This window comes from Oncorhynchus mykiss, chromosome 8 (genome assembly GCF_013265735.2).
Source record: "Oncorhynchus mykiss isolate Arlee chromosome 8, USDA_OmykA_1.1, whole genome shotgun sequence".
NCBI classification, from domain to species: domain Eukaryota; kingdom Metazoa; phylum Chordata; class Actinopteri; order Salmoniformes; family Salmonidae; genus Oncorhynchus; species Oncorhynchus mykiss.
The window spans coordinates 82,049,384-82,068,243 of NC_048572.1; the positions used below are offsets into that span (position 1 = coordinate 82,049,384).

The following is an 18,860-nucleotide window of genomic DNA, read 5'->3' on the forward strand; positions in this document are numbered from 1 at the left end:
TATATACAGGGGGTACCTAGTCCATGTGGAGGCTATATACAGGGGGTACCTAGTCCATGTGGAGGCTATATACAGGGGGTACCTAGTCCATGTGGAGGCTATATACAGGGGGTACCTAGTCCATGTGGAGGCTATATACAGGGGGTACCTAGTCCATGTGGAGGCTATATACAGGGGGTACCTAGTCCATGTGGAGGCTATATACAGGGGGTACCTAGTCCATGTGGAGGCTATATACAGGGGGTACCTAGTCCATGTGGAGGCTATATACAGGGGGTACCTAGTCCATGTGGAGGCTATATACAGGGGGTACCTAGTCCATGTGGAGGCTATATACAGGGGGTACCTAGTCCATGTGGAGGCTATATACAGGGGGTACCTAGTCCATGTGGAGGCTATATACAGGGGGTACCTAGTCCATGTGGAGGCTATATACAGGGGGTACCTAGTCCATGTGGAGGCTATATACAGGGGGTACCTAGTCCATGTGGAGGCTATATACAGGGGGTACCTAGTCCATGTGGAGGCTATATACAGGGGGTACCTAGTCCATGTGGAGGCTATATACAGGGGGTACCTAGTCCATGTGGAGGCTATATACAGGGGGTACCTAGTCCATGTGGAGGCTATATACAGGGGGTACCTAGTCCATGTGGAGGCTATATACAGGGGGTACCTAGTCCATGTGGAGGCTATATACAGGGGGTACCTAGTCCATGTGGAGGCTATATACAGGGGGTACCTAGTCCATGTGGAGGCTATATACAGGGGGTACCTAGTCCATGTGGAGGCTATATACAGGGGGTACCTAGTCCATGTGGAGGCTATATACAGGGGGTACCTAGTCCATGTGGAGGCTATATACAGGGGGTACCTAGTCCATGTGGAGGCTATATACAGGGGGTACCTAGTCCATGTGGAGGCTATATACAGGGGGTACCTAGTCCATGTGGAGGCTATATACAGGGGGTACCTAGTCCATGTGGAGGCTATATACAGGGGGTACCTAGTCCATGTGGAGGCTATATACAGGGGGTACCTAGTCCATGTGGAGGCTATATACAGGGGGTACCTAGTCCATGTGGAGGCTATATACAGGGGGTACCTAGTCCATGTGGAGGCTATATACAGGGGGTACCTAGTCCATGTGGAGGCTATATACAGGGGGTACCTAGTCCATGTGGAGGCTATATACAGGGGGTACCTAGTCCATGTGGAGGCTATATACAGGGGGTACCTAGTCCATGTGGAGGCTATATACAGGGGGTACCTAGTCCATGTGGAGGCTATATACAGGGGGTACCTAGTCCATGTGGAGGCTATATACAGGGGGTACCTAGTCCATGTGGAGGCTATATACAGGGGGTACCTAGTCCATGTGGAGGCTATATACAGGGGGTACCTAGTCCATGTGGAGGCTATATACAGGGGGTACCTAGTCCATGTGGAGGCTATATACAGGGGGTACCTAGTCCATGTGGAGGCTATATACAGGGGGTACCTAGTCCATGTGGAGGCTATATACAGGGGGTACCTAGTCCATGTGGAGGCTATATACAGGGGGTACCTAGTCCATGTGGAGGCTATATACAGGGGGTACCTAGTCCATGTGGAGGCTATATACAGGGGGTACCTAGTCCATGTGGAGGCTATATACAGGGGGTACCTAGTCCATGTGGAGGCTATATACAGGGGGTACCTAGTCCATGTGGAGGCTATATACAGGGGGTACCTAGTCAATGTGGAGGCTATATACAGGGGGTACCTAGTCCATGTGGAGGCTATATACAGGGGGTACCTAGTCCATGTGGAGGCTATATACAGGGGGTACCTAGTCCATGTGGAGGCTATATACAGGGGGTACCTAGTCCATGTGGAGGCTATATACAGGGGGTACCTAGTCCATGTGGAGGCTATATACAGGGGGTACCTAGTCCATGTGGAGGCTATATACAGGGGGTACCTAGTCCATGTGGAGGCTATATACAGGGGGTACCTAGTCCATGTGGAGGCTATATACAGGGGGTACCTAGTCCATGTGGAGGCTATATACAGGGGGTACCTAGTCCATGTGGAGGCTATATACAGGGGGTACCTAGTCCATGTGGAGGCTATATACAGGGGGTACCTAGTCCATGTGGAGGCTATATACAGGGGGTACCTAGTCCATGTGGAGGCTATATACAGGGGGTACCTAGTCCATGTGGAGGCTATATACAGGGGGTACCTAGTCCATGTGGAGGCTATATACAGGGGGTACCTAGTCCATGTGGAGGCTATATACAGGGGGTACCTAGTCCATGTGGAGGCTATATACAGGGGGTACCTAGTCCATGTGGAGGCTATATACAGGGGGTACCTAGTCCATGTGGAGGCTATATACAGGGGGTACCTAGTCCATGTGGAGGCTATATACAGGGGGTACCTAGTCCATGTGGAGGCTATATACAGGGGGTACCTAGTCCATGTGGAGGCTATATACAGGGGGTACCTAGTCCATGTGGAGGCTATATACAGGGGGTACCTAGTCCATGTGGAGGCTATATACAGGGGGTACCTAGTCCATGTGGAGGCTATATACAGGGGGTACCTAGTCCATGTGGAGGCTATATACAGGGGGTACCTAGTCCATGTGGAGGCTATATACAGGGGGTACCTTGTCCATGTGGAGGCTATATACAGGGGATACCTTGTCCATGTGGAGGCTATATACAGGGGGTACCTAGTCCATGTGGAGGCTATATACAGGGGGTACCTAGTCCATGTGGAGGCTATATACAGGGGGTACCTTGTCCATGTGGAGGCTATATACAGGGGGTACCTTGTCCATGTGGAGGCTATATACAGGGGGTACCTAGTCCATGTGCGGAGGTACAGGTTAGTCGAGGTCATTTGTGTATGTAGGTAGGGGTGAAGTGACTATGCATAGATAATAAACAGTGAGTAGCAGCAGTGTACAAAACAAATGGAGGAGGGGGTCAATGTAAACAGTCAGGTGGACATTCGATTAGTTGTTCAGCAGTCTTATGGCTTGGGGGGTTAGAAGCTGTTAAGGAGCCTTTTGGTCCTAGACTTGGCGCTCCGGTACGCTTGCCGTGCGGTAGCAGAGAAAACAGTCTATGACTTGGGTGACTGGAGTCAATTTTTTGGACTTTCCTCTGTCAATTTACCTGGATTAAGAAAATACACTTTATGACACTGTCAATAAGAATTATTACCATCACAAGGATATAAACCAGAAAGGCCTATCACGTACATGCCCATTATGTCAGTCACCAATGTTTACACCTGACTCTTACATGAGACTTACGAAGATCACATTGAAACGACAGGAGGTGGTCAGCAACGCATTGTGTGTGAATTTCTCCTCAGTCTGGAAGCAATCAGGCTATTGAAAGCGCATACAGTGGGCAATGTCATCAGCACTCTGCACACAAGTCTCCATAAAACTTGTGTTTTGGGACAGAGAATCACCTTCATTATAACTTTGGAGGAAATGCTTTCCTAGTGTGTGGGGAATGTGTTTTCTGGCCTCAAAGACATTTTGAAAACAAGTTATGCTAATCCGTTTGCAATCCCTTCAGCTTTGCTTGCTAGCTTGCTGACTAGCTACAGGGGCTAGCTGGCCAGTTAGCTACACTAGTTAGCTACTGCCATCAAGTTGTTGTTGTGTTATTATAATATTTAGCCTATTCCACCATTTGCAGAATGCATACTGGCATTTGAATACAGCGCGGCCAAAGGGAACACAATGTGGACATGGTGGACACATTTAAACGTAGACGCATGATGCGTTTTGAATTCCGTGATCAGAATACGAAAACTGCATTAACTGTTAGGTCTAGACACAGCCAAAGACAGTGTCTTGTCCTGCCCCTGAAAATCTGCTCTTGCATCAGCAACAAAGCATTCGCGTAGATACATGTCTGACATCAATGTGTGCTCAATTACAATGATCATTTAATATGGTCCATTTCAGAAAATGTTATATTACGTAAACATAGTGTGGTGTAATAGAATGGGTCTGCCTTGTGTGATAGATTTTGTGGGTTTTGACACTCTTATGTAGGTGTCATGACCAGCCATAAAACAACGCAATATACTGTATGTCACAACAGGTCTAAATATATGGGTCACGGCAGTGTTATGACCATATCATGACACGTTATGATGCTAGGTGTCAAATAGAGTGTTACCTATTGCGATGTCATAGATGAACTGGAGTACAACAATAAAATAACATTGCTACACTACAACCGTGTGTATATAGCCATTTGGGATCGAAGCTAGGTCTCCTGGGCATCACAAGACTGTGTTAGCCTGCTGAGCTTAAGTCTACAGTAAGCACTAAGCATTGGGAGCCATTGCAACTCTTCAGGTCTTAGACAAGGTTACTCGTCTCTTGAGTGTGCTTCACCAAACCACTTCCTTAACATGGACAATAAATTAAAGATATCCACTGTAAAATGTGTTATATGTAGTATTAGAGATGATAAATTGTACTTACTCTATTTCACTCAAACTGTAGCCAGATGCCCTGATACAGTCACAGATCATTTTCATGTCAGACACTTTTAACCAAAGAGAAATTTGGAGAGTCCTTCACAGGCAAGAGATGGTTGAATTATTACATTAATATTTTGATCGACAAGACATCTACACTCAACAAAAATATATATAATTTTTACAACTGTACAGCATGCAACATCAATCAAATGCACCTTTCTACTGAGACAATGTAGAAGAAGCTCACCCATTGACTCCATTTTTCTGTAGATTGGCTTCCAATGTAACATTCTCACAACAATGAAGCCTGAAACAGTAACATATCATACTGTTAAGAGGCTACTTAATTAACATTATTATGGCCATGTTTTATATTGTGTCCAATCACGGGTTGAATTCAACCCCCAAAATGTCAAACTTCTGCAGACCAGTGCCAGTGTGACTCCGCACAGACTGAAATGGTCCAGTGTGACAATGAATAACAGGGTTCCCACAATTCCCTTTTTTTTTGTCAATTGGGTGTTAAGATTACTTACTAGTGTACTAATGTTAAGATTACTAGTCCTAAGTAACTACTGCTAACTCAAATCTTGGGTTTCTGACTCTCCAAGTCTAGTCTAAATATTTACAAGATGTGGTACACTGTTGATACACTGTTGAAATGAAGCGCTTTGTAACTAACACCCAAAACTAGTGGTAGCTAAGCTGCCACCAACACAAAGGAGACAAAACCTTAACTTTGCTGGAGTACTGAAACACATCATCTTGGGTTGTTTTGAAACATGACATGGTGTGTTGTAACACCACTTAATCAAGTGTAGTGCAACACCTTGCAGGGGACTGGGAGCCCTACTGTGAAAGTGGCAGTCAGCAGTTGATAACAATTAACAAAGCGGACTCTGCACCCTGGTTTGGTAAAAAGCTGAGGGATGGAGCTGGAGAAATGTAACAACTCTCAAATTCAAAGAATTACTTTATTTTCCACCATAATTTGCTAATAAATTCATTAAAAATCGTACAATGTGATTTTCTGGATTTTTTTTCTCTCATTTTGTCTGTCATAGTTGAAGTGTACCTATGATCAAAATTACAGGCCTCTCTCATCTTTTTAAGTGGGAGAACTTGCACAATTGGTGGCTGACTAAATACATTTTTGCCCCACTGTATATTCTTCAAGAATCAATGGGTACATGTCATTCATTTAGAAGTCCAAAAGTCGATGTTGCAACTGCTGTTTGCACACAATTTTGTGCAGAATTAGGAACCTTCTCTTTTGGTGTTGTGAACAGAAAAGTGAAGATTTAAACACTGTCGTGGGTATTTTACAATTCCAATATAGTGTCAGTATAACCTGTTCAGACTTAACCCTTTTTTATCACAGACTATATAAAATGCCTTTGTTATTAATCAATTATGTATTTATGTTCACTTCTGCATTACCTACATGTTAATGAATTAGCCCTTTTTGTAACAGACATTATGCATTTACCATGTATGTTCCATCTTAGTTTCCTAATTGTTATTCGAGGAAACATTGTGTTTTATATTACAGGTTGGTTGGAAGCTAAATGAAAAGTTACTTACCCTATGCTTTCCAAGTCTGCATGTGCCTTATTGACGAGGAACATGAATTTGTCAGCTGTATTGCTGGTGATGGACTTCACTCCAATGTCAATGTTTCTGGGTTTGTGTTTAGTGAGAGCAACAAGCAAGTCCTGCACTTTCTCATCCGAGAAGTTGTTCTCTGTCAGACTGAAAAATACAGTACAATTTGGCGTGAGGCACAGAAAACACTATTTTAAAAAAACAACAAAAAATATGTGGTAGGCTAAAGTAACTCTCATTAATATAATGTAAGTGCACTCTGAAAGTATTCAGAACCCCTCGACTTGTGTGTAGATTGATGAGGGAAAAAAACGTTTTAAAAAATGTTAGAATAAGGGCTGTAACGTAAACAAAATGTGGAAAACGTCAAGGGGTCTGAATACTTCCCGAATGCCCTGTAACTGAGGTAGAGATATATTTAACAGCAAGAATTTGATAGATGACAAATAAGGTATGATGTTACAGTAAAGATCATGTGATTCTTACTCCAGCTCCAAACTCTTTCCTTCTCCCAGCGCTGTCAACAGACCATCTAAATCATCATCGGCCAGGTCGTCCACCTGCAACCTACAAAAACAAATACCAAAAACAATTAAGTGACAAAAATTACATAAATCATCAATTCAAGAGTTTAAATTAAAACAAATATCTATGTCCAAAAAACCTTTTTTATGAAAGAAACATTATATTAAGCATCAACCAGTTATTATTACTGTAATTAATTTAAATAACATTTGGTGAAATATATACTGTATATATTATTTTATGTATGAAAATCAGCTTTGTTCTAGGGTGAGAAAGGGAAATGCAAATATACTCACTCGAGATGTTGACATTTTTCCAATGCTGGCAGAAGGATTTTTATCTTCTCTGCAGATAACTTGCACCAATTGAGAATGAGTCTTTGGATGCGCTCGCAATGCTGAAAGCAGTACTTCAGCACCCAACAGTCTGTTTTTGTCAGGGGAATGTGAGTCAGATTAAATTCTGTGTATGTATTCATGGCTTTCTTTACAAAATCATCTACATGTAGTTCATATAGACAGTGAAACGCAAAAAGCCACATTGATGAAATGTGATAATCAATGGCGTTTCGATCCTCCTTTTCTTTGTCAATGACTTCCAGAATAAAATGTTTGAGCTGGGTCCAAATTCCTTGAGAACAAGAGATGTATTTTTTATCCTCGAGCCGTTTTCCCACTTCCTTGTTTGCGATGCCGAAGAGAAATTGAACTATGGGTAGCAGGTGACTGTTTTCTTTTCCACGTCGAACCTTGGAAAGTAGCTCTCTAACTTTCTCCTGAGCTTCCTCATCACCCAGTAACATGTATGAGAGGGCTGTGAAAAACTCCTGGAAGCTGAGGTGCATGAAGCTGTACATAGTGGTCTGACTTACTCTTTTCTTTTGGAGAAACTTACACAAGAAGGGGACTTTGGAAGGATCTGACACTGTCTGTGACACACTATCATGGTCAAATAAGACTTGCTGCTCTTCCATTCCCTTTTCTGCCAGCTTGCCTAGTCCTTGGAGGATAGTAAGAGCTGACTGACCCAAATCCTGACAGTCGTGCTTCAACAGCGTGGCAACAAATTCAACAAAGATGGAGGTGGTGGTCTCCAGCGATTGTATCATCTCTGTGCCTTCATCAAACTGCTCCCTATAAACTGTGCAAATGATCCAGCAGATGACTGGAATGAAACATGCGGTGAAAAGGGTTTCATTTTTTCTCACAGAGTCAAAGGCTTGCTGTGAGTGTTGCTTCTTCTTGAAGAATCTATTGAAGTATTCCTCCACCCCCTCTTTAGAAAAGCCCAATATCTCAGCGTATCTCACTGGATGTTTGACCACTTCTTTTAGTTTGTCCAACGCTGTGGACCTGGTGGTAACAAGCAGGAAGGACTCGTGCAATATCTGTTTCCGTATCAGGCCACTCAGTGTCACTTCGGGGGAGCATTGTGTCCATGGGTCCCTGGGAAGGGAGTCTTTAGGTACATCAAGTGAGAATTTGAGCTCATCAAAGCCGTCTACCAGGAAGAGAACCCTCTCAGGAGACTGGTGAAGGACCTGCTTGATCATTGATGATGAACTCTGATCGTAGTTAAGCAGATCCATCAGACTTTTTCTCCCAGTGGCCTGGTTCAGTTCTTTGCACCTCAGGTGAAAAACTAAGTCAAATTGGTCTTCGTAAAGTCTTCCAAAGGCCCAGTCAGACATGATCTTCTGACTGGTAAATGACTTGCCAGTTCCAGAGTGGCCCTGCAGTATCACTGTTCTCTGAATGTCTCCGTGCTCGTCTGGATCAAACAGCCTCTCCACTTTGGTACTCTTGTAGGTCTCGCTGTCCCTCTGGTCCATGACTTGATAAAAGTTCTGTCCTCTGGAGCGGATCTCCTCCTCTCTCTCTCTCTGCTGACGGTGTTTCTGGATGATTAGGGGCTCAGTGTAGCGATCATCTAGCTTCACATGTTCTCCAGGGAGAGAGTTGTACTCCTGCACTGTGGCATATTCACCTCTGATGAATTCCTTGTACTTTAGGCTTATTGTGCTTTTGTTCTCTACACATTGACACAATAACAAAAAGTCAATTCATAATTTTACAAAAGTGTTTCTGTTGTATAATTATTGAAATCATATAACATTATAAGAAATGTAAGTCATTAAAAAGGTGAAAAAAAAACATGGCCTACCTGGTTCACCTCTTTGTTTGCCACTGCATTCTATATAAACGATTGACAAATACATATCACGTAAACCTTCTCACAAGATAGCGCTAATCTTTGCATCTTCATAATTTATTGAAAACGTTATCACGCAACAGTTAGGTTGGGCATTGTTTCACTTGACACATTTCAGTGTTTCCACAAAGAAACATCAGCGCGTCAGGTATTGTTGACAGTTCGGACAATCCTTGTCATGTAATGAAACATTAATTTTATAGATGGGAGAAAAAAAAGATGTAATTAATGAATACAATTACATATAGGGGGGATTTTGTAAGAGCAATGACTTGTTTTTGTCATTTTCCAAATATTTGAAATACTGTACATTTCCCAAATCTGCATTCTGCCAGGAAATGCCCGTCCTGAGAAACTGATCAAAGTTTAAACACTTAAACTTCAAAACAAAAATTATATTCACTGTAAAATGATATGAAGAAGTTTCTTTTAATAGCCCTCTGTGACTTTAAGGAACATTTTTCTTCAAACACTGACTCCTAAAAGATGTGTCCCAAGGTCATCTGTGTTTTAATTAGGAGGTTGCTCCTTTATGTGGTGTGTAGAAAATCTGGCTAACTATGTAAGTAGACTTTGTTAGGGTTCATCTGTGTATTTCTATGTAATAGCCTCATTGTTACTATGTAATTGTACCTTTATTTAGGTATGTCAGTTGAGAACAACTTCTTATTTTCAATGAAAGCTGAGGAACAGTGAGTTAACCGCCTTGTTCAGGGCAGAGTGGCATTTTTTTTTTTTTTACCTTGACAGCTCAGGGATTCAATCTTGCAAGCTTCCGGTTGCAAGTCCAACGCTCTAACCACTAGGCTACCTGCCGCCTCTACACTCTAACCACTAGGCTACCTGCCGCCCTAACAGCTTTGAATAGCATATTCCACAGTACCACATCATGTAACTGTGCTTATACATGCTTACTCAGGTGTTTACATGTTGTAATATCATGCAGCATACCCTGGTTATCTGGCCATTTTGGCATAGTTTATGTGTGGCTACATGTGGTACACTCTGTCCCCCCATAACTTACTATGGGCCAAGATGGCCACAAGCCAATAGTTGTATATTACACAACCAATATGGCCGACCATTGACGTCATTGTTTACATCCTAGCATGCTACTTCTAACCATTAGCCCCACTAGCTGCTAACTGTACTGTGCATAGGGTTATACAGCTCCCTATGCCGGCCTATAGCCTGAGGGCTACTAGCCTGTAACCTAGCTTAGCGTGCTAGCCTCTAGCTATTGCCTGTTTATACTGTATGCCAACCCACAGCCTGTGGCCCACTAGCCTAGCATGCTAGCTGCTAATTGTATCATGTTTATACTGTACCTCATATGCTACCCTAGCCCCTTTATACAATATGGTATAATCATTACTGCTATGTAGCGTGTTAGCCTACTAGCCATAGAGTGCTGTATGCCTATTACCAGATAATACTGTTAGCACACTAGCTTCCTATTGTGTGCTAGCCATAGAGAATTATAGATGCCTCTAGTGGCCAAAGGGCTGTATTAGCATTGGCAGCGCCATTGAGGGCTTCCAACATTTAAAAAAAGATATACTACTTCAAAATGGAGAATGGTACTACCCATGCTGTCACAGATGTTATAACGCACAGATACAAAGATGAGTCCTCTAGCTATCTCTATGATGATAGCTCATTGCTATCCCATTGCTGCTATGCATATTTTACATCATTGCCATTCTGTTTGTATAGCCTTACATGGCTAGTACTCTGGAGTAATTGCCTGTTTCTTCTGTTCTACAGAAAACACTATCACTTCCACTAGTCCCTTCCTCTTGTTTGATGTGTGTGTGTGTGTGTGTGTGTGTGTCTGTTAGTTGTGTAGTAATAAAGTGTGGATTGAATCCATGTCTCCTACTGGTAATTTCCGACCTCTAACTGGGACCCTGGGACAGTTGTACCAGTGGAGGCTGCTGAGGGGAGGACGGCTCATAATAATGTCAGGAATGGAGTACAATGGATGGAATGGAGCGAATGGTATCAAACACATGAAAACCATGTTGATACCAATCCATTGACTCCATTCCAGCCATTAGTATGCTCTGTTCTCCCCTCAGCAGCCTCCACTGAGTTGTACCTATATCTAAACCGACCTCTTTCAGGGGAAACACCAGATGGTGGCCCGCTTTCTCCTTGTGTGATACTGTAGCAGATAGTTGATTATTTGGTCTATAAAATATAGATCTTTCAAATTTGCTTAATATTAATATATATATATATATATATATTTTTTTTTTAAACGTTGGCTTTCAAGAATGCCTGACCTAATCCCAGCCCATGTATCTAAATTGCCAAACATCTTCACTTACCTAAGTCCTGGACCAGATTAGGTTCATTCTCCCTCAGTGTGGAGAGAAAGGTAGATTTCACTTTGTTTCCTCCAGAGTGGAGGGCTTTAAAGAGCTCCCTCATTTTGCTCTGATTAGTCCTGGCAGCGCTGATGTTAGAGTACATCTCTTTATGAATCATGTCTTCAGCGAGCAGCTCATCAGCTATAGGCATCACCATGGTGACCCTCTGAATGAGCTGGGGCATGTACTTGTCCACGAACTGAGCACCTGTGGAGGGGACATATTGGATGATAGTCTCTCACCTAAACCAACCACCTCAATAAATAAACATTCTATATAAACTTAATTATGATATAAATGATATAATATCAAGTTTTATATTATTCAGATTCATTGAAAGTGCCATCTTGGTTGACCATCTTGCTATCTTCGTTAAATGAGTGGCTACAGTGCTGTTCTGGGAATTGCGAAAACACAGTGGGGAAGGCTCTGCACTATCAGAATTCTATCAGAATTCTGCTCAGTTCAAGAGCGGACCACCAGATGAAACCAAACATTTGTCTATCTAAGTCAAGATGGGACAGACGGGCCTTTCACAATGGGAACCACTGTTACAGAGTGGGCAGAACAAGCAAGGAGGTGGGCAGAGCCAAGCACAAGCTAGCGAGATCTTATTGGAGCTTTTCTGCACGCATATTTCCGTTAGGGAACGCCTACCCTCTCAAGTATCCGTGTGCAAGAACTTGAATTTGCACATCTTCTTAAACAACGAACAAGAACAAAACAAAAAACAAAAAAAGTTTGCCAATGAGTCAAGTCTACTCAACGTCATGTCGCAACAAATTCTCGTTTTGGGAACGGAAAAGTGTATTGAGATCGAATGATGACGTCTATGAGAAAACAAGCAGAATGTCGGCCAACTGTAGTTTCGCTATGCTCTATCGCCCCCCTCTGGCTGCCACTGGACTTGCTCTCATCTCCATTACTGGTAGTGAGCGGAAGCCTCCACTGGATGACTCAGTTTTTTACCCCATGTGACACATCTGTGTTTCCCCTTGTAATGTAGGTACTGTAGCTACTGCTTGTATTTAAATGTCACAGATATGAGACTTGCTTGAAAAACATAAACCACACTAATTTAAATGTCATTACATAGTAGAAACATGGAGTGGTATATTAAACAGCCAGGGCTGAGCGATTAGCGCTATTTGAGGTCTGTTTTGGTTCGTTTTTTTCAATTTCGGTTTCATACATTAAATGCAATATGAAATACGACCTTGAAATCATTTTAGAGCTTTGTAATTGAATTTCAAAAGACAAATATTGAGAACATTCAATTGACAAATCACTGAAACCATTCCATTGTCTCTAACAACAAAGAATACATTGATAAGATAAGAGCCCATTATTGCTTATCACTTATTAACCATCATTTATTCACATTACTATTTATTGTCCAGTACTTTGGTATACTTTTTAGCCAGTAGTTCTGAAAGTAGCCTCACGAGCTAAAAGTGGTCCCCGAAAACCACATTGCTTTCTCTTTTAATTTGCTGTGTGCGCGCATCATCGCATCTTGTGCGCGCATCTTGCTAGCTGTCACTCAAATGGTGAGGCGCTGATTGGATTTCGAAGTGCTAGGGGGCTGGCCCACGTGGGGGGAAATTACGCAGCGCAGCATTCGCTTTCAACCTAGGGATTTCGCAGATAATTAAGATTAAACAGTAATTCTGCTCATAGATTATGCATGTATGAACCACACCTTGACACGTCCAGCTCAAAGCTTGTCTGCAAAATGCACACACAGCATGTCTTTAAGGTCCTCATCTGATCTCTGCAGGCAGTAACAGCCAGACAACCATTTAACAATGTTTCTTTGGTCCACAATGAGCCAAGCTCCCCTGTCTAGTGAAAAAAGGTAGCCCATGATCATTTGGTTGCCACATTGCCCATAATGCAGAGCTGTCTGACAAAATCACTATTTTAGTATTTCTTCAAAGTAGATAAAGCATACTTTCAAGACTGCTACAACTATCAGTCATGGTACTAGAACTATCCCTCCCTCTGTCCATTCCTCTATCATGTGGTCAGTGTGCCGGGAAGAATAGGCGCAATGGATTCTGGTCATTGTAGTTCATTACCACGTTTTCTGCATTGAACTAGCGTGAATATTTCTATTTTTTGTAATATACTTTTGAAAACCACAACTCCCTACAGCGTCCCACCGGTCGTTCTTGATTTGATGTCTGTAGTGCTTGATACGATTTCTTTGTAGAGAAGCAGGGTGTTGATGTAACAAAACAAAAACGAAATAAATGGAATTCAAGTAATTGAACCGATGTCGGTCTATGAGTTGTTTAATAATAAATAAATAAAATAAAATCAGGTTAGACTGCAATAGATCTGACTAACTGCATTACTGTAGTACATTAGTATAGTTCAGTGCATTTGGAAACTATTCAGACCCCTTGACTTTCCACATGTTGTTACATTACAGCCTTATTCTAAAATGGATGAACATGTTTTTCCTCATCAATCTACACACAATACCCCACAATGACAGGTTTTTTTAGAAATGTTTGCAAATGTATTACAAATAAAAAACTGAAATACTTTATTTACATAAGTATTCAGACCCTTTGCTATGAGACTCGAAATTGAGCTCAGGTGCATCCTGTTTCCATTGATCATCCTGGATGCATGTTTCTATAACTTGATTGGAGTCCACCTGTGGTAAGTTAAATTGATTGGACATGATTTGGAAAGGCACAAACCTGTCTATATATGGTCCCACAGTTGGCAGTGCATGTCAGAGCAAGTCATTAGGGTCGAATGAATTGTCTGTAGAGCTCTGAGATAGGATTGTGTCAAGGCACAGATCTGGGAAAAAAATCTCTATAGCATTGAAGGTCCCCAAGAACTCAGTGGCCTCCATCACTCTTAAATGGAATAAATTTAGAACCACCAAGACTCTTCCTAGAGATGACCATCCGGCCAAACTGCGCAATCGGGGGAGAAGGGCCTTGGTCATGGAGGTGACCAAGAACCCCATGGTTACAGCCTCAAAGCTGTCATCAAGGCAAAGGGTGGCTACTTTGAAGAATCTAAAATGTATTTTTATTTGTTTAACAGTTTTTGGTTACTACATGATTCCATATGTGTTATTTCATAGTTGATGTCTTCACTATTTTATTCTAGAATGTAGAAAATAGTACAAATAAAGAAAACAACTTGAATAAGTAGGTGTGTCCAAACTTTTGACTTGGTACTGTATTTTTAATTTGTAATAAATTTGCAGAAATGTCTAAACCTGTTTTTTGCTTTGTCATTATGGGGTATTGTGTGTAGTTGTGGAAAAGTCAAGGGGTCTGAATACTTTCTGAATGCACTGTATCTCAGACCATATCCAGGTCTAACTTACTGTCTTCAGACGACTCCATTTTGTTCATCAGGAAAGGTCACACTGCAGCATTAAATCGTCTCTCTTCACTGGTTGTCTACTAGGGAAACAGTCAGTTATGCTCCACAATTATGTGCCCATATGCAATAGCTAATGTTAATGCATACAGTATATGGAGTATTCTCTATATGTAACAGTATATCTTTAGACCGTCCCCTCGCCCATACCCGGGCGCGAACCAGGGACCCTCTGCACACATCAACAACAGTCACCCTCGAACCATCGTTACCCATCGCTCCACAAAAGCCGCGGCCCTTGCAGAGCAAGGGGAACTACTACTTCAAGGTCTCAGAGCAAGTGACGTCACCGACTGAAACGCTATTTAGCGCGCACCGCTAACTAAGCTAGCCGTTTCACATCCGTTACATATGCAACAGATATTGAGACCACTTCCCTTTCTATAGTTTGAAATGTCTGTAGTATAATTTTTCTTGGACTCTCTGGGGCCCACAAATCCTTTTTATTTTGGTTTCTACGGAGGGCACACCGAAACATATTTGACTTCCTCTTTGTCTTTGTGTTGATAAAAAAAACAGCAAGTTTCTGTTTGCTGTGTTCAAGTGGACTTATACTCACCGTTCACATCCTCAGCTAAAGTTAATGGATAACATCATGTCTTTCAAATCACATCAATCTAAAGGCTGTAACTTCAACATGTTAAAGGTGCGGGGTTCGCTGACTTGCTGTATGTTTGTCTCCAGTGGTTATTTAAAACTAAGACATATTCCAGCAGAAGGACGGGGGTTTACTCTTCCCTGCTCCCTGACAAACTGTAAACCACTCCCCCTTACACTTCCTGGAACTCATGCACGTGCAGCAACGTGGAAGGAGAAGGATCACAGACACACAGAGATTGGGCAAGTTCGTTTCGCATGGCCGGGTGCCCCGGGTGGACAGAGTTTGCACATTTTAGACCGTTCCATTGGTCCTTATACTGCACTGTTGGAACTAGAAGCACAAGCATTTCGCTACACTCGCATTACCCTCTACAGAATCGGTGTCCCGACCTCGGGAGTGTTGAACTAATGTGATTAACACGAGGTTGTAAGAAACAAAACAAAAAGTCCCAGGACAAAGACATATCTGATATGGGCAGAACGTTTAAATTCTTGTTAATCAAACTGCACTGTCCAATTTACAGTAGCTATTACAGTGAAATAATACCATGCTATTGTTTGAGGAGAGTGCACAATTATGAACTCGAAAATGTATGAATAAACCAATTAGGCACATTTGGGCAGTCTTGACACAGAATTTTGAATAGATATGCAATAGTTCATTGGATTAGTCTAAAATGTTGCACATTCACTGATGCCATCTAGTGGCCAAAGTCTAAACTGCACATGGGCTAGAATAATTCACTATGGCCTTTCTCTTGCATTTCAAAGATGGAGAAAAAAAAGAAAAAAAAGAAAAAAAAATGTCTTTGTATTATCTTTTACTAGATGTATTCAACGACAGTGATTTCACATTTCCACAAACATCAAAGTGTTTCCTTTCAAATGGTATCAAGAAAATGCATATCCTTGCTTCAGGTCCTGAGCAACAGGCAGTTAGATTTGGATATGTCACTATAGGTGAAAAGGGGAAAAAAGGGGATAATCTTGACATCTGCTAACCATGTGTACGTGACAAATACAATTTGACTATATTTTTATATAAGTGTAATATTGGGATGCAAACTCAATGTAATACATTTCAACTTTATATCTGACATGGTATGGTCTTCTCTTATTTCAGCCCATAATCATGTGTGAGGTGTATACTTTTGTTTCAAATTAGATTAGTTTAAGACTACCAAGAAACACTATGTGTGACCATGATTTAACCCACTGCAGTAAAAGGTTAAGAATATCTGTCTTGAGTTCAGTTTATAACGAAAGCCACTTGGATTAATGTACAACAACAAAAAACTCTTTAAATCAAATCAAATCAAATGTATTTATATAGCCCTTCGTACATCAGCAGATATCTCAAAGTGCTGTACAGAAACCCAGCCTAAAACCCCAAACAGCAAGCAATGCAGGTGTAGAAGCACGGTGGCTAGGAAAAACTCCCTAGAAAGGCCAAAACCTAGGAAGAAACCTAGAGAGGAACCAGGCTATGAGGGGTGACCAGTCCTCTTCTGGCTGTGCCGGGTGGAGATTATAGAAGGACGGGGGTTTACTCTTCCCTGCTCCCTGACAAACTGTAAACCACTCCCCCTTACACTTCCTGGAACTCATGCACGTGCAGCAACGTGGAAGGAGAAGATGTTCAAATGTTCATAAATGACCAGCATGGTCCAATAATAATAATCATAGTAGTTGTCGAGGGTGCAGCAAGTCAGCACCTCAGGAGTAAATGTCAGTTGGCTTTTCATAGCTGATCATTAAGAGAATCTCTACCACTCCTGCTGTCTCTAGAGAGTTGAAAACAGCAGGTCTGGGACAGGTAGCACGTCCGGTGAACAGGTCAGGATTCCATAGCCTCAGACAGAACAGTTGAAACTGGAGCAGCAGCACGGCCAGGTGGACTGGGGACAGCAAGGAGTCATCATGCCAGGTAGTCCTGAGGCATGGTCCTAGGGCTCAGGTCCTCCGAGAGAGAGAAAGAAAGAGAGAAAGAGAGAATTAAAGAGAGCATACTTAAGTTCACACAGGACACCTGATAAGACAGAAGAAGTACTCCGGATATAACAAACTGACCCTAGCCCCCCGACACATAAACTACTGCAGCATAAATACTGGAGGCTGAGACAGGAGGGGTCAGGAGACACTGTGGCCCCATCCGATGATATCCCTGGACAGGGCCAAACAGGAAGGACATAACCCCACCCACTTTGCCAAAGCACAGCACCCACACCACTAGAGAGATATCTTCAACCACCAACTTACCATCCTGAGACAAGGCCGAGTATATATTATTGATTGATGTTACCATGACTACCCGTCCCATAAATATTTTGACTAGTGGTGTTTTTGCAAATGATATCAGCGAACACTGCGCTATTGCTTGCATTAGAGATACAAAATTGAAAAACTCTGTCCTTTGCATAAATGTGAAGAGAAATGTAAAAAAAAATCTCACCCCAGGCTTTCCTTCATGATCTACATTTTGTAGATCTTATTTCTACTACTTTCATACCAGACCCTGTTCTGGCACTTGAATAATTCTATTTTTACCCCTCTGGCGGATTAACATGCACCTTTCAAGCAACTCAGCGTCAAAAAAAGAAATAATACATTTGACTCTACTTTACTAAGAAATCAAGCCTGGGTCAAGGCTGGTAGACAAACTGTCTCGTAACCTGAATGGCAGCTATTTAGGTAATTGAGAAATAGGTGCACTGCCTCAGTTAAACAGGCCATATCAAACTACTTCCTTAGCGATGATAGCGAAGATGAAGAGGGGGGGGGTGTCCAACACAATCAGGGTCGGTCCCAACCGTGGCCAGTATAGACCAGCTCCTCGGTGCCTGAGAGGACAGAAAACACACAAAGTCTTTATTGTAAAATAGATTGTGTTCTAAATTATTTATCTGGTTAATAAAGACTAAATAAATAAATAAATACTCCAAGAGTTTATTGTCATTTTAAATGTAAAACATGGTAACACACCTTTGCCTTTGTTCACAGAAACACAACCTATGGGTGTCTGGATGATCTATCTATGGGTGTCTGGATGATCTATCTATGCATGTCTGGATGATCTATCTATGGGTGTCTGGATGATCTATCTATGCATGTCTGGATGATCTATCAATGCATGTCTGGATGATCTATCTATGGGTGTCTGGATGATCTATCTATGCGTGTCTGGATGATCTATCTATGGGTGTCTGGATGATCTATCTATGCATGTCTGGATGATCTATCTATGGGTGTCTGGATGATCTATCTATGGGTGTCTGGATGATCTATCTATGCATGTCTGGATGATCTATCTATGCATGTCTGGATGATCTATCTATGCGTGTCTGGATGATCTATCTATGCATGTCTGGATGATCTATCTATGCATGTCTGGATGATCTATCTATGCATGTCTGGATGATCTATCTATGCATGTCTGGATGATCTATCTATGCATGTCTGGATGATCTATCTATGCATGTCTGGATGATCTATCTATGGGTGTCTGGATGATCTATCTATGGGTGTCTGGATGATCTATCTATGGGTGTCTGGATGATCTATCTATGGGTGTCTGGATGATCTATCTATGGGTGTCTGGATGATCTATCTATGGGTGTCTGG

General features: G+C 42.1%; 1 protein-coding gene across 3 annotated transcripts in view; it reads right to left on the reverse strand.

Annotated features, from left to right (window-relative positions):
* Positions 1–16,002, reverse strand: part of LOC110530756 (NACHT, LRR and PYD domains-containing protein 1 homolog) — a 29,347-nt gene extending 13,345 nt beyond the window's left edge. For 2 of the 3 annotated variants that reach the window (XM_036986495.1, XM_036986494.1), the window contains exons 1-9: positions 15,199–16,002; positions 14,584–14,659; positions 11,181–11,429; positions 8,800–8,829; positions 6,933–8,667; positions 6,598–6,678; positions 6,091–6,258; positions 4,754–4,813; positions 4,508–4,600 (exon numbers count right to left, since the gene is read on the reverse strand). In XM_036986495.1, the coding sequence (XP_036842390.1) occupies positions 4,508–4,600; positions 4,754–4,813; positions 6,091–6,258; positions 6,598–6,678; positions 6,933–8,667; positions 8,800–8,829; positions 11,181–11,429; positions 14,584–14,611 (2,444 nt within the window). In that variant the 5' untranslated portion in view covers positions 14,612–14,659; positions 15,199–16,002. The remainder of the gene's footprint in view (positions 1–4,507; positions 4,601–4,753; positions 4,814–6,090; positions 6,259–6,597; positions 6,679–6,932; positions 8,668–8,799; positions 8,830–11,180; positions 11,430–14,583; positions 14,660–15,198) is intronic. The other variant, XM_036986496.1, reaches the window with a different exon arrangement.
* Between the last annotated feature and the right edge of the window lie 2,858 nt (positions 16,003–18,860).